This window comes from Ceratotherium simum, chromosome 3, assembly GCF_057802395.1.
Source record: "Ceratotherium simum simum isolate JZ-2026a chromosome 3, ASM5780239v1, whole genome shotgun sequence".
NCBI lineage: Eukaryota > Metazoa > Chordata > Mammalia > Perissodactyla > Rhinocerotidae > Ceratotherium > Ceratotherium simum.
The window spans coordinates 87,319,186-87,333,396 of record NC_141902.1 but is presented as its reverse complement, the minus strand read 5'-3'; the positions used below and the strand labels follow the sequence as shown (position 1 = coordinate 87,333,396).

At 37.9% G+C, this 14,211-nt stretch overlaps 1 protein-coding gene across 9 annotated transcripts in view; it reads left to right on the top strand.

The window, feature by feature from the left end:
* The window catches only part of CHD2 (chromodomain helicase DNA binding protein 2), a 117,672-nt gene that overhangs the window by 27,067 nt on the left and 76,394 nt on the right, over nucleotides 1–14,211 (top strand). For 8 of the 9 annotated variants that reach the window (XR_015551625.1, XM_004431912.3, XM_087428896.1 and 5 more), the window contains 7 exons: nucleotides 4,406–4,513; nucleotides 6,881–7,021; nucleotides 8,485–8,618; nucleotides 9,748–9,973; nucleotides 11,307–11,407; nucleotides 12,447–12,491; nucleotides 12,658–12,836. Coding sequence is in view for 8 of the 9 variants with exons in the window: in XM_004431912.3 (XP_004431969.1) it covers nucleotides 4,406–4,513; nucleotides 6,881–7,021; nucleotides 8,485–8,618; nucleotides 9,748–9,973; nucleotides 11,307–11,407; nucleotides 12,447–12,491; nucleotides 12,658–12,836 (934 nt within the window). In the remaining variant the exon portion in view is untranslated. The remainder of the gene's footprint in view (nucleotides 1–4,405; nucleotides 4,514–6,880; nucleotides 7,022–8,484; nucleotides 8,619–9,747; nucleotides 9,974–11,306; nucleotides 11,408–12,446; nucleotides 12,492–12,657; nucleotides 12,837–14,211) is intronic. The other variant, XM_087428895.1, reaches the window with a different exon arrangement.

Genomic DNA, 14,211 nt, shown 5'->3' with positions numbered 1-14,211 from the left:
CTTAAGAAAAGCTGTAAGAATGAGAGAAGTACAAAGAATGCCTGTGTACTTGACCCAGATTTACCGTTGGTTCCAGTTTTGCCCCATTTGCTTAATCACTGTGGGTGCTCTCTTTATGTATATATATGCACACACAAAGTATTTTTTCTGAACCATTTAAGATTAAGATTCAGACATCATGGCCTTTTGCCCCTAAATATTTAAGTGTGTATTTCCTACGAATAAGGATAGTCTCTATCATAAGCACAGTACAGTTTTAACCTAAATAGATTTAACATTTTTGTCTAATTCATATTCCCACTTTGTCAATTGACCCAGTAATGTCCTTTCTAACATTTTTTCACCTCCACTACACATCCAGTCTAGGGTTAGATATTGTGTTAGTTGTCAGGTTTCTTTAATCTAGAGCGCTTCACAGCCTTTCTTTGCTTTTATGACATTGATATTTTTGAAGAATACGGTCTTACAAGGGATTAACTCCCCAGAGTCATAACGTGAATTAGCATTTTAAAAGCTTAGAAGAAGTTATACAGCATAACGTTCCTCCACAATATTGAAAACCTTTTTCGAATTAGTTGGCAACGTTGAAAATTGAGAGATGGTGCATAAGAATCTAGATTTCTACCTTCTTTTGGGAAAACCTGTCAGTGCTGGCCCACCTAACAGTGGTCTTTGTAAGCTTTGAGTGGGCTGTGAGTTCTCTTTCTGAACCCATTTATAATCCTTACCTGGCCCCAATGGGTAAGGATTGTAACCCCTGAGTTAAAAGACATACAAACAAAATTTTGAGTTTTATTTAACCCCCATGCTATTTTGATCATTGAACCCTTTTTCATGCATTACCTGTTAATGTTATCCAGATTTGTGAAATGTTGTATGGGATTTCTGCTGACTCATTGTGGTCCCAGTAGTACTTAAAGCCACTCTGTAATGGTTCAAGAACCCTTTCTTGCAACTGAAATTTAAAAAACTAGTTTAGCCATAATTTAGCCAAATAGAAGTTTTTCTCCTAGGATCATAGTTATTTCTTCCTTTCCAGTGTTTTGAATTGGGAGTCTATTCCAAACCTGTGACACAAAGGAATAGAATCCCTATTAGCCCCGGATTTCCCTTCTTCATTGGAACTTGCTCCTGAAAGGCATCGTCTCCAGGAAAATCTAGTGAAGATCAATGAAGTTAAAGCAGCTTTTTCCCTTTTTTCCTGGTCTGCCTTCTAAAGTGGAGGAGAAAGGAATTCTCTTCTTTGGGCTCTTAGAGACAGTTAATAGGAAACCTCAGCGACTCTTGGCCAGAGTTTAGGCCCGTTTTATTTAAAAATGGCTTTTGTTCATTCCCTCCTTTACGTTGATTTAGATTTGATTTGTGTGTCTCAGGATTTGTGTCCTGCCAACCGCTTTTTCCCAATAAAGGAAGAAAACTGTACCCAGTTAGCTTGCATTCTGACTTTTTCATGTCTATTTACATTACCTTGGGGCCTCAGTGGCCAAATCTTGGTATTTTTCTCCCCAGTTCCCAAGATTTTGGCAAAAATTCCATTGATTCCCTGTTAGGTATATTCCATTGATGTCCTCTTAGAGCTGGATCTGGCAATTCAAGTCTCCTTTTTTTTTTTTTTTTGGTGAGGAAGATCAGCCCTGAGCTAACATCCACACCAATCCTTCTCTTTTTGCTGAGAAAGACTGTCCCTGGGCTAACATCCGTGCCCATCTTCCTCCACTTTATATGGGACGCCGCCACAGCATGGCCTGACAAGCGGTACATTGCTGCACGCCTGGGATTCGAACCTGGGCTGCCAGCAGCGGAGCACGAGCACTTGACCGCTACGCCACGGGGCTGGCCCCCTCAAGTCTCCTTTAATTTAACATAGGAAAAATTTTTTGATCACTGTCTTCTATTTTAGACTCCTCTTCATTGTAGCCTGGCTTACGATATATGTCTTAGTCAGGGAGCCTTCCTCATAAAATTTGCATTATATCAGAAGCCAGTAATCTAGGAATGGACAGCAGTTTCACACGTCAGAGAGCCCTGTACATCTGCAGGGTCAGGAAGTAATCTTTTTGTAACTAATCTCTCTTTTCTCTTCATCCCTTACACAAAGTGACTTAGTATTGCTGATCCTAACTTACTTTTTTTTTCCTGTTCTTGAAAATTAAAACAAATTTAAAATAATCCAACCAATTTCAAATATACATACACACAAACTCACTTAGGCCTTTTAAGCCTCTGAGTGTTCAGATCCTCCCACGATGTGTAAGCCTAGCTTTAGTTTTTCCTGATTCTTTGGTCTTCAGTGAGTTATGATTGAGAGTAGTAGAGCTGGGAATTTCACGGGTAGCCAAACGGCTTATTCTCGCTTGGGCATTAGTTTCCTTCTCTAGGAGGAGGGCTTTGGATCAGCTGATATGCTATGTTTTTTTACATTCTAATATTAGAAGGTTCTAATTCCTCCTGGTTGACCATAAGTCTATAAATCTGCAATTTAACTGGAAAACTCTAGCCTCAACCTCCATTCTCTCAGTGTTGACTGCCATTTTAGTCTCCTAAAGTTGTAGAAGTGGACCTCATTAGCTGCCCTGATTTAGAGTCTCAATTCCTGGTGGAGTTACGTAAGTTACAACTAATGCTTGACGTAGATCTTTGTCATCTGATCTACTCTCCCTTAAGTCTTAATTGTTCATGTTCTTTCAAGCTTGTTTCCTGTGAAACCACTTCTCCCCAGTTTGACTGTGTGAACCCCTTCTAAAGGGTAAACTGTTCTGGACTTGGTCCAAGGGAGATTGCAGCCTCATGTGCCAATCTCCCAGTTGCTGGAGACATCTTCCTTTCTTCCTTCTTGGCTATCACCTTCTATTCCTTGGATTCTTTAGCAGACATTTATTGTACTAAGCTCTAGGGAAGAAGAATAAGACAGGTGCCCAGATTCTAGTTAGATATAAGGAGGTCTTTGTTTTAAAGAGAGACTGAAGTATATTAGACAATACTAATAGGCTTTAGTGTCTTACCAGTCTGCTTCAAAAAGCACGTTACCTGTCTGACTGATAGACCAATATGGCTCATTCTTTAGCTAGTTATTTATTTAACAAAAGGAGTATCTCCATTTGCCTGCCTTTGTGCTAAGTTCTAGCATAAAGATGAACAGAAATGGCCCTCCCCACAAGGAGTCACCTCCTCTGAGGGGGTATGAAATAAACAGTGCCGGTAGAACTTGAGTAATGTGCATAAAAGTGCTTCACTGGTTTTTCATGGAAGGCTTGAAAATTTTTTTTCCTTGAGACTCCACTAATTCAGGTGTAGGGCAGCTTCTACTTTTAGGAAGGTTCTCAGGCATCTGCACATCAGCCACCTTTTTGCAGCAAGCTTCTACTGTTACTTTGACCTATCTCCCATGAAGAATATTGACTTGACTTTGCAATTCTGCAGCAGTTGTCTTTTGTGTAACCTCATTTCCTATGCACAGACCGAGAGTCACAGTGGTAATTGTTTTGTTTACAGAGAAACCCCAGGTACTTACCTGTAAGGCTTCTTTTCCTAGCTATTTCATGCCCAGTAGCTGTTATATGTTCCTTCCTTCTTCCCTACAGGTGAGAAGTGAGCTAAGTCCCTGTGATATCTGGTTTGGTCTTTAAGTAAACTTTAAAAATTGTTTGGGGAATAGTAGGACACCTATAGGGTATATCTCTTTCAAGCCTTCTAAGATCTCAAGGAGCAAAGGAACACCTACTGTATCTACTAATTACTAAGAACTACATCTTTAGCTGAACGGATTATTTGGTAGGTGGTAGGTTTATCCTTGAAAATAATTTTAGGGATTGTATCCTTAAATATATTAGTCTAAAGATGTTAAAATATCTAGTATAGTAGTATACTAGATAGTAGTTTTCAAAGAAGTCTCTAACCAGTATCAGCATCATCTTGCATTTGTTAAAATTCAAACTTTTAGGCCTCACATTAGACCTACTGAGTCAGAAACTGTGGCTGTGGCCCAGAAATCTGTTTTAATAAGCCCTTCAGGTGGTTCTGATCCACGCTAAAATTTGAGAACCACTGATCCTAGTGTATATTATGGCTTCAATCTTGTCAATGATAGTAGTAAATCAAAATAAAATGTGAGAGATTTAACAGCATTTTTTTTTTCAGAACAAATAGTTTAAAAAATACATCCTTAGTTCCAATTTTCATTTATTTTTGTTATCAGGGATAAAATAGGAATAGATACATAGTCCAGGAAGGAACACAACCAAAATTTAAATGGAGCTATAATAGATCTCTTTTAGCATAATATCTAAAATATACATAATCTGCCTTTTGGGTAATCAGATCAAAATTAGTTTTGTCAGATTCTTCAAGCTAAACAATCTTGAATTTATTTTAGAAAAAAATTATTTTGCTTTGCTTTTGATCACAGAGAAAAATGGAAACGGGAGCCCTCAGAAGATGAACAGGAACAAGGCACCAGTGCAGAGAGTGAACCAGAGCAAAAAAAAGTGAAAGCCAGAAGACCTGTCCCCAGAAGGTGCAGTGTTTGCTCAAACATCTCTGCTTCTGGTTGAGCTTAATTTGTGTTAGATTGAGGAAAAGGATGCAGTGCTAGGAGGAGAGCCTTAATTGATAGGATACAAAATGTTGTGATTCTAGGCTTTGAATGTCTATGGTTCACTTCTTGCCAGCCTACATTGTTAGCAAGTGATTAGATGACTGGGCTACTTGTGTTGATCATGGGTGTTTGCATGGTATGTAGTTCAGAGTGAATCTTACTGTTTCTTACTCCATGGCAGACTAGTTTAGAGGGGCCAATGTATATTCCACTTTTAAAAAAAGCTCCTTGTGTATTTGACTAGTGTACAGCTTCTTTTTGGGAGAACTAATTCTTAAGTTTAAAACACTGTTTGGCGGCCGGCCCCATGGCTTAGCAGTTAAGTGCATGCGCTCTGCTACTGGCGGCCCGGGTTCAGATCCCGGGCGTGCACTGACGCACCGCTTCTGCGGCCATGCTGAGGCCGCGTCCCACATATAGCAACTAGAAGGATGTACAACTACGACATATAACTATCTACTGGTGCTTCAGGGGAAAAAAAAAGGAAGAGGATTGGCATAGATGTTAGCTCAGAGCTGGTCTTCCTCAGCAAAAAGAAGAGGATTAGCATGGATGTTAGCTCAGGGCTGATCTTCCTCACAAAAATTAAAAAAACAACACTGTTTGGCTGGTTAAAAGCATACCACACTGTTTATTACCTTTTTCATATAATCTATATGACGTTAGCGGAGAATCTGATTGTGCGGAGAAGGAAGTAGGCTCAGATGGCAGGAAACTTTGGAATTTTTGATGAGACAGATGGCAACATAGGGTACTGGTGATGGAGAAAGAAAGGCAGGAGGCGGAGAGGCCCCAGGAAAATTTACCTCCTTGCAATATTGCTTACGATGGGGTTGGCAAGCTATTGTCTTTGGGCCAAATCCCAGTTACCACCTATTTTTATATGGCCTGTGAGCTAAGCATAGAGTTTATAAAGGGACATTTATAGTTTGATAATAGGGAAACACTGAATTTAAACCCCAACTAAGTGAAATATTATCCCTTCAAAAAGAATTCTGTTCTCATTAGTAGATATGTATCACAAAAAATGTACTTGATTATTATTTATTTTGAATTTTGTCAATAAAAAACGATCTCATCTCGTTATATAAGTACCTATGTAGTGGCTTCACTTTTGCTTCTTGTCCAGCAAAGTGTAAAATATTTACACTCTGGCCATTTACAGAACACATTTGCCTACTGCTGGCTTAGGACATTGTGTCTGCCTCTCGACCCTGACCCCTCACCCCGTCAAGGAAATTCACCGACTAAGTTTTGTCTCCTTTTGTCTAAGTTTAAGCTCTCAGGACTGGAATGTCACTCTAGTTGTCTTGTTTTACCCATCATTTATTGAATCCATAATCATCTTATCTGTGTAGCTATGGTTTCTGTAGATAGGAGAAAAACAGATAGATGTGATTGTGAGTTTCTGTCTCCCTCTTTCTCTCTTCACCTTTTTATCACTGATAAAAGAGTATTTGGGGATTTCTTTAGGAGTGTTCCTAAAGTGTGGCTCTCAGTCCTGACTGTGTAAGGAAGTCACTAAGGGGCCATCTGAGTCCTCAGTCTGGTCCGTAGTCTGTGGCAGGGCACAGTCTCAGAGGTAGTCTTCCAGGTATACTTAATGCACGTATAAGAAAAATATACGTGTAGTTATTGCTTGTCTTTTACTCCGTTTATACAGTTGGTAGCATTCCATGCATCTTATTTGTATTCTTCTTTCATTATCTTGGAAATCTTTGTATATCAGTACATGGAAAAACTCCCTTGTTCTTTTTTTATGGCTACATAGTATTCTGTTTTTTGAAGTAGTTCCCAGTTAATGACCATTTAGAGTTTTTCTAATCTTCTGTTATTGTAAATAATACTACAGCGAATCTCTTATCATCCCTGTATTGGTGTATATCTGTAAGATCAATTCCCAGAAGTAAAATTGTTGTATTTGTAAGTTTGATGGATATTTCTAAATTGTCTACCAGAGAGGTACCATCAGTGACATACTGTATTGTGTATTTTTATGTCAGGTGACCTTGAGGAACAGTTGAGAACCATTACTTCAGAACCCACTTTATCTTCTATAAATGATTGAGTCTTATCAACATTAGAGTCACTTTCATGCTGAAAATGCATATTTCTAATAAATTAGAATCTCAGGGAATGGGAGTCAGGAATATACATTTGTAACATTCCCCTGGTGAATCCTGTTGAATGTAACCCTTGCTCTGGGAAATAACTATTATATAGATTTGAAGTAGACACCAAATGATAAAGTAAAAACTTTGCCATTTTTTTCTCTTTTCATTTTAGAACAGTGCCCAAACCTCGTGTTAAAAAGCAACCTAAGAATCAGCGTGGAAAGAGAAAAAAGCAAGATTCTTCTGATGATGATGATGAAGACGATGAAGCTCCAAAAAGGCAGACTCGTCGCAGAGCAGCTAAAAATGTTAGGTAGGTTATGCCCCAGAACTTTTTCATTAGCATGAGAGTGATATTGTAGTTATTAGAACTTGGTTCTGATAAGTCCAGGATTATGCATTTCATAGGCAAGAATAATGAGCTGTGGAAGCTCCAAACATGACTCTGGTCATTCCAGCTAGTTCCCAGACATTCAAGTCAACCTTTCTGGGCCCTAGACGTAATGGAGCAGAGATAAGCCATCCCGAGTATTCTGAATCTGAAATTCTGACGCACAGAATTATGAACAAATAAAATTATGAACAAATAAAATTGTTGTTGTTATTGTGGTTTTAAAATCGATGTCCTGAGGTTGTATTTGGAAATCTGGTCAGTGTTCTTGCAAAAAGAATGGTATTGGCCAATGGGAATATGGAAGGAGTAGCATAGCTCATTTTAAGCCTTCATTCCTGTAAAGAGAAGTGCTTCAAGTTCACGTCCTGTCGAGGTGGCTTAGTGACGTTATCTTCATTTCACAATATCCTTTTACAGGAAAGGTGTTTGGATTGTATTCTCACTTGTGAATTGCTCTTTGAATCACACCAATTCTTCTGAAGTTCAGCATTTGTATTGATATTTGGGTAGAGTAATTTTATCAAGCTTACTAATAAGATATGAAGCATTAGTAGAAAATCAAATAAAGGAATATATAATGCCAACATTAATATTTTACTTTATGTGAATCAAAGGACATTAAATTTTCTTTCAGAGGCCATGCAGGCTTCTTTTGGTCTACTTAGAGATGGTGAAACTGAGTCCTGGAGATACTGATTACCTGTTCAATGTATCCAGTTAATCATTCCAAAGCTAAGGATTATGCTTTGAGTGTACTAATGTATAGCTTAGCACTTTTTCTTCCTACAACTGTACTAATTTCTCTTGTGTGACTCTCAAACCATTTGTTGTTAATATAAGGTGGTAGGTTACATTTTAATATCTTATTACCAAGAAGTATGTTTATTGAAGTTTTCAACAGTTTGAGAATACTTAAATTTCATATTCTTATTATTAGGAGACAAAAATACAGGGTTGAAACATTTATTTAATCTTAGAAGTATTGCTTCTCTTTTGCTGGGGAAATAGTAGCAAATTTTTTCATTCATATTATGCGTTTTCTTACTTTGTAGTTTTCTTATTTACATAGTAGTGATGTCATTAAAAAATGAAAACTTAAGAGTGTCCTTGTAGTTTTCTATATCTTGCTTACACAAATTACTACAAATATAGTCTGCTTTTATTTTGAAATATGAGTTAGCCTTTCTGCAGTTATCTATGAACATACATCAGTACTTTTAGGGAAAAAAATGTACTTTGTGCCCACTGATTCTGTGGCTAATCTGTAAAATACCATGTTGGAGCCAAAAGGGTACGGTTCCTTATTCTGATGATGTTATGTATGGTGGTGTTTAATTCTGAAAAAACAGTTTCTTATTTATTCAGCATTATTCCTCATGCAGTTACAAAGAAGATGATGACTTTGAGACTGACTCAGATGACCTCATTGAAATGACTGGAGAAGGAGTTGATGAACAGCAGGATAATAGTGAAACTATTGAAAAGGTCTTAGATTCAAGGCTGGGAAAGAAAGGAGGTATGTGTTTTTGGGAATCAAATTACTTTTTATACCTGCTCAGTGAGGCCCACATTTTATGTATGGTAACTCTGAAGTGATGAGTTTCCGTCCATGCCCATATTTGTTGGGAAATGTGGAAGTTTTTTTGATCCCTTGTTTATGTTTCAGAGCTGAGGATATAGGGATGTGTCCAATATGTCTTTGAGGTTTTTTTTTTTTTAAATTTTTATTTGTTTGTTTATTTTTCCCCCAAAGCCCCAGTAGATAGTTGTAGGTCATAGCTGCATATCCTTCTAGTTGCTGTATGTGGGATGCGGCCTCAACATGGCCGGAGAAGCAGTGCGTTGGTGCGCACCCGGGATCTGAACCTGGTCCGCCAGTAGCGGAGCGCGTGCACTTAACCGCTAAGCCACGGGGCCGGCCCTGTCTTTGAGATTTTAAAATTAACGTAGTAAAGATAAGTGTTAATGTTTTAAAAAGTGGTAATGTAGCAGAGAAACTTGCTTATTAACATTAAGCAAATCTACTTTTAGTTAGTTGTTTCTGAATTTCCTTGTGAAAAGTATCAAATTTGATTAAATATGTATTTGGACAACAGTGAAGACTTTTTTATATCCAAATTGAGATATCTCATAATTCAGTTGCTTTAAAAGTAACCTTTCTATAAATGAAATATCAAAATTAATGCCTAATTCCTTTTTCTTTGTCTTTTTTTTCATCTAGCCTTATTTGACGTTAAGGGAGTTAACAGAGAACTTTGGGTGGATGGCTCTATTTGGGGGGGAGATTTTTATTTTCTTACTTTGTTCTTAATATTCCTAGAAAGACAGATTTGTTTTCTGAGTTAGTAGGGATCAAAACAAAAGGATGTTACTGTTCATTTTTATTGTGTTTAGACACAAAGATTTCTGTGATTTCACCTGCAAATTTGGAATACATTTTAAAGTGTAAAGATTGGGTTTGCATTTTGAAAATATTTGAAATTATTGATTTTGTTCATCCTGTATTGTTTGTGAGTTTCTGTTTATGTCAAGTCAAAGTATTTTGGTGCTTCATCCAAAAAGAGACTCTTTAGACAATTAACTTGGGAAGGTTTTCAGTGTCTGGTTTAATATACTTTTTAAAGTTTAACTGAATCCTTTTGCAGCCACCGGAGCTTCTACTACCATATATGCAGTTGAAGCCAATGGAGACCCTAGTGGCGACTTTGAGACTGAAAAGGATGAAGGGGAAGTCCAGTACCTCATCAAGTGGAAGGGTTGGTCCTATATCCATAGCACGTGGGAGAGTGAAGAATCGTTGCAGCAACAGAAAGTGAAAGGCCTAAAAAAACTAGAGAACTTCAAGAAGAAAGAGGATGAAATCAAGCAATGGTACATTTTCCATCGTGGATTAAAGAAATATATTTGTAGCCTGAGGAAAGGGAGGGGTTTTTTAAATAATGCATGGAGAACACAGCTATTTAGGATTTCAGATTTTGCCTTGATCATCTGAATGGGGAGCTATCCACAATTCCATTTTATAAAATTGTGACATCAAGACACTGTATATTTTCGTATATGGCCACAAGGTTTGTAGAGTTTAATAATAACTAGCTTATGGCGCATTTTTCACACATGATCTCCTTAATCCTAACAATAAGCCTGTGATATTTATACCATTGTACAAAATTTATAAGTGGGAAGAGTGAGGTATGGAGCAACTCTGCAGGTGGACCCAGGATTGGAATTCCGGCAGCCTGAGTCCAGAGCTAATGTTCTTAAGCACCTTGTTATTTTCCTGTGGTTATGCTGGGGTAGCTTTGATGTCAGTAGTTAATATTCTAGAACTCTCTGGGTTATGATACACTTAAAACTAATTTTGGTTGTACACAATTTGTGGAAATGATGTGATGGAAACTATTAGATAAGTTCTGAAACTGATAGCCCACTGTGGTTTTAGTTTACTTATAGTCTTGAATGTGTGAGATTGCATATGAGAAATACGTGGGGCTACATACAGCACAGACAAACCTAAACTGACTATTATTAGTCATACCTGAAGACGTACCTGTCTATAGTATAATGTGATCATGTTATTTTGTGTTAGGAATAGGGACAGATGGGTTCTAATTCCCATTTTACCATTATGCAAAATGTGCTACTTAGTAAATCACTTCGTTTTCCTTTGAGTGAAAAATAAAAATTTGTATCCCTAAGATAGGGGTAGGTTGTAAAGCAATTAGAAATTTAAAATCCTCACAAGTAGAGTAATATCTGATTTCAGGTTCCTGCGGTTGTCCTTTTTTAGAATTTTGGTGCTAAGAATAACTAGTTTTCCCAAAAAGCCACATTTAATCATTCCTAAAGCTCATATATGAAAAAAGGCATGTTTTCTTTTAAATCTGGAAGATGGTTTCATTGTCCTGGTCTGTTTAGATATATGAATTTATCACACAAAATAGTTATTTTTAGTTTTCTTTATAAATAGGCCACATCAGAGAGGAGAACGACTGGTGTGTCCTATGAGTCTAAGGTTTTCAGTGTTTTCCAAGAATGTATGTTGTTTTGTAAAATCTCTGGCCTAATTACTAGTAAAAGATTATCAAAGGGACAGGTGGAAGTAAAAACTGAGTTTCCTTTTCTACCTTTGACTTTACTTTGATGGATGTGTATGGATCCCCCAAATCTAATTAGTGTGTACTTTTTCTATCTGTCTTCTGTCCAGGTTAGGGAAAGTTTCTCCTGAAGATGTGGAATATTTTAACTGCCAACAAGAGCTGGCCTCAGAGTTGAACAAACAGTATCAAATAGTAGAAAGAGTAATAGGTAAGTACGTGGCAACTTATTTTAGCAGTGTTTGGGCTCCAGGAATAATGGCTTTTGCTTTTGGGAGTAACGTAAATTAAAAAATGTATCTTGTAGGTTTACTTTTTGAGAATAGACAGATGCCTAGGTTTATTTTGAAGGAAAAGCTAACAAAATTTGTTGGTAAATTTGGATGTGGGGTAATGAGAGAAAGAGGTGTCGAGGATGATGCCAAGAGTTTTGACTTGAGCAAGTAGGAGAATAGAGGTACCATTTACTGAAATGGAACGATAAGGGAAGAGCTGATTTTTGGAGTGGAAATCAAGAGCTTAGCTTGATATTTGTAAGTTTGATGTACTTCTTAAGTCATCTAAGTGAAGAGCATTGTGAAGGCTGTAGCGTATGTGAGCCTGGAGTTTAGAACCCTTAGTCTGGGCTAGAGATTTAAATTTGGGAATTTATCAGTACATAGATAGTATTTAAAGCCTACAGATACTATTTAAAGTATATAGATAATATTTAAAGATTTAATGACGTCATTAGAAATAGTATATGTGTTGGGAATAGGAAGTCTGAGAGCATTCCAGTTTTTGGAAGTCAGGAAGAAACCAGCAGAAGAGACTGAGAAAGGACAGCCAGTGAGATAGGAAGAGAGCCGAGAGAGTGGTGTCTGGAAGCTGAGTGATTCACATGGCTCGGGGAGGAGGAAATGCTGCTAGTCAAATACAGTGAAGGCTGAGACTTAATCCTTGAATTTGGCAATAGTTATGGCACTGGTGAAATGGATCCATGGAGTAGTGGGTCTGCAGGCCTGATTGGAGTGGCTTCAAGAGAGAATGAGGCTGACAGTGAGTAAAAACAGCTCTCCTAGGGAGTTTTATTGTAAAGGGAACAGACAAATGGGGTAGTCACTAGACAGGGCTGTGAGAACAAGACCATTTTTTCTTTTCTTTTTTTCAAGTTGTGGAATGGTAGAATATATTTGTATTCTTAGGAGCTAAAATGTCACTCTTTTATTGATTATAGTAATAACTTTCTATCTTATTTTCTATATTTTTAGCTGTGAAGACAAGCAAATCTACACTTGGTCAGACAGATTTTCCAGGTGAGCAAGGTTTATAAATGTTGTTTAGCATTTAAGAGCAGTTTGTATTTTGCAGAGTGTTTATGGTTTTACCACATGGTGTTTCATTGCTTATATGTAGAACAGAATATCACACCCCTCTTGTAATTGACAGTTGCTGACCTATAAGTTTTTATATGTGAAATAGCTCACAGTCGAAAGCCGGCACCTTCCAATGAACCTGAATATCTATGCAAATGGATGGGACTGCCCTATTCAGAATGCAGCTGGGAAGATGAAGCCTTGATTGGAAAGAAATTCCAGAGTTGCATCGATAGCTTTCATAGTCGGAACAACTCGAAAACCATCCCAACAAGAGAGTGCAAGGTGTGGTGATTGCTGGCTTTTGGTTTTCAGGGGAAGGATGTGCTGATACAAAGAGTTGGTCACATAGATATTGGGACGAGAAAAATATTACAAAAGTAAATGATAATTCTCCTTTTGAAGTGAAAAAAGATGACTTAACCTTGACATCAAAGAAAAATAATTATAAAACAAAAGGAGAGAATGAATTGTGTAACGGCTTTGCTGACTTCTTTAATCTTGTAATTTACAGAATTAGGTGTATCTAATTAGAAATATTGTGGAGAATACTTGAAAGAATTTGAGCACTTTAAGAGAAGTGACAGGAAAGGGGAGTGTCTCTGAATTCTAAGTTAGAAACTAAATATATAGGCCTTTTTATTTGCTAGATTAGTTGTACAAATCCTTTTCCTTTGTTGGAATTCATTCCATATGTAAAGTGGTATGCTTGGGTCCTCAGTAATAGAAGAACATGTAAGACATGGGCTCTGTCTCTGAGAAGTTGACGTTCAGTTCATGGCACTAAGCTTCGATCTGAAAAGCAGTGTGTAGTTGAGGGTCAGTGAGTGTGATAAAAAACGTGGTCAGAGAGGTACAGAGGTAGAAGTCACTGAGCTCCAGTAATCATTGAAGGGTTTTTTGTTTTTTTTTTTTGTGAGGAAGGTCAGCCCTGAGCTAACATCTGTGCTAATCCTCCTCTTTTTTTTTTGCTGAGGAAGACCGGCTCTGAGCTAACATCTATTGCCAATCCTCCTCCTTTTTTTTTTTAACCCCAAAGGCCCAGTAGATAGTTGTATGTCATAGTTGCACATCCTTCTAGTTGCTGTATGTGGGACGCGGCCTCAGCATGGCCAGAGAAGCAGTGCATGCCTGGGATCCGAACCTGGGCTGCCAGTAGCGGAGCGTGCACACTTAACCGCTAAGCGATGGGGCCGGCCCCATTGAAGGGGTTTTAAAGAGGAAGTTGTGGTACTTGAACTACCCTGGTCCTTGAAGAATGGATCAGTGCGTAGACAAACAAAAGGGGGCCTGGGTTATTGCTCTCCCATGAAAGATATTAAGAGAAAGATGTTCTTATAGTGCAGTAGGAGGAGTACCAGACCTCAGGGCTGGAAGAGAAGGGGAGGTGATGTTGATGAATGCATTTAGGTCAAAGTGTGTGTGTCTTGAATACCTTGAAGTATGTTTTGATTTTATCCTATGGGTATTGATATGCCTACCCTACTGAGTAGAGCAACAGGATGGAAACAGTATTTTATTTAGAAAGCTTCATCTAATGGCAGGGTATAGGAGACTCTCAAGTAAGCAGTTACTAAAGCTAGAAGGTCCAGTCAAGAAGATGTCATAGAAATCCATGAAGGAAGAATTAATGCGAGGACAAGGGAAGTAGCGGTGGGAG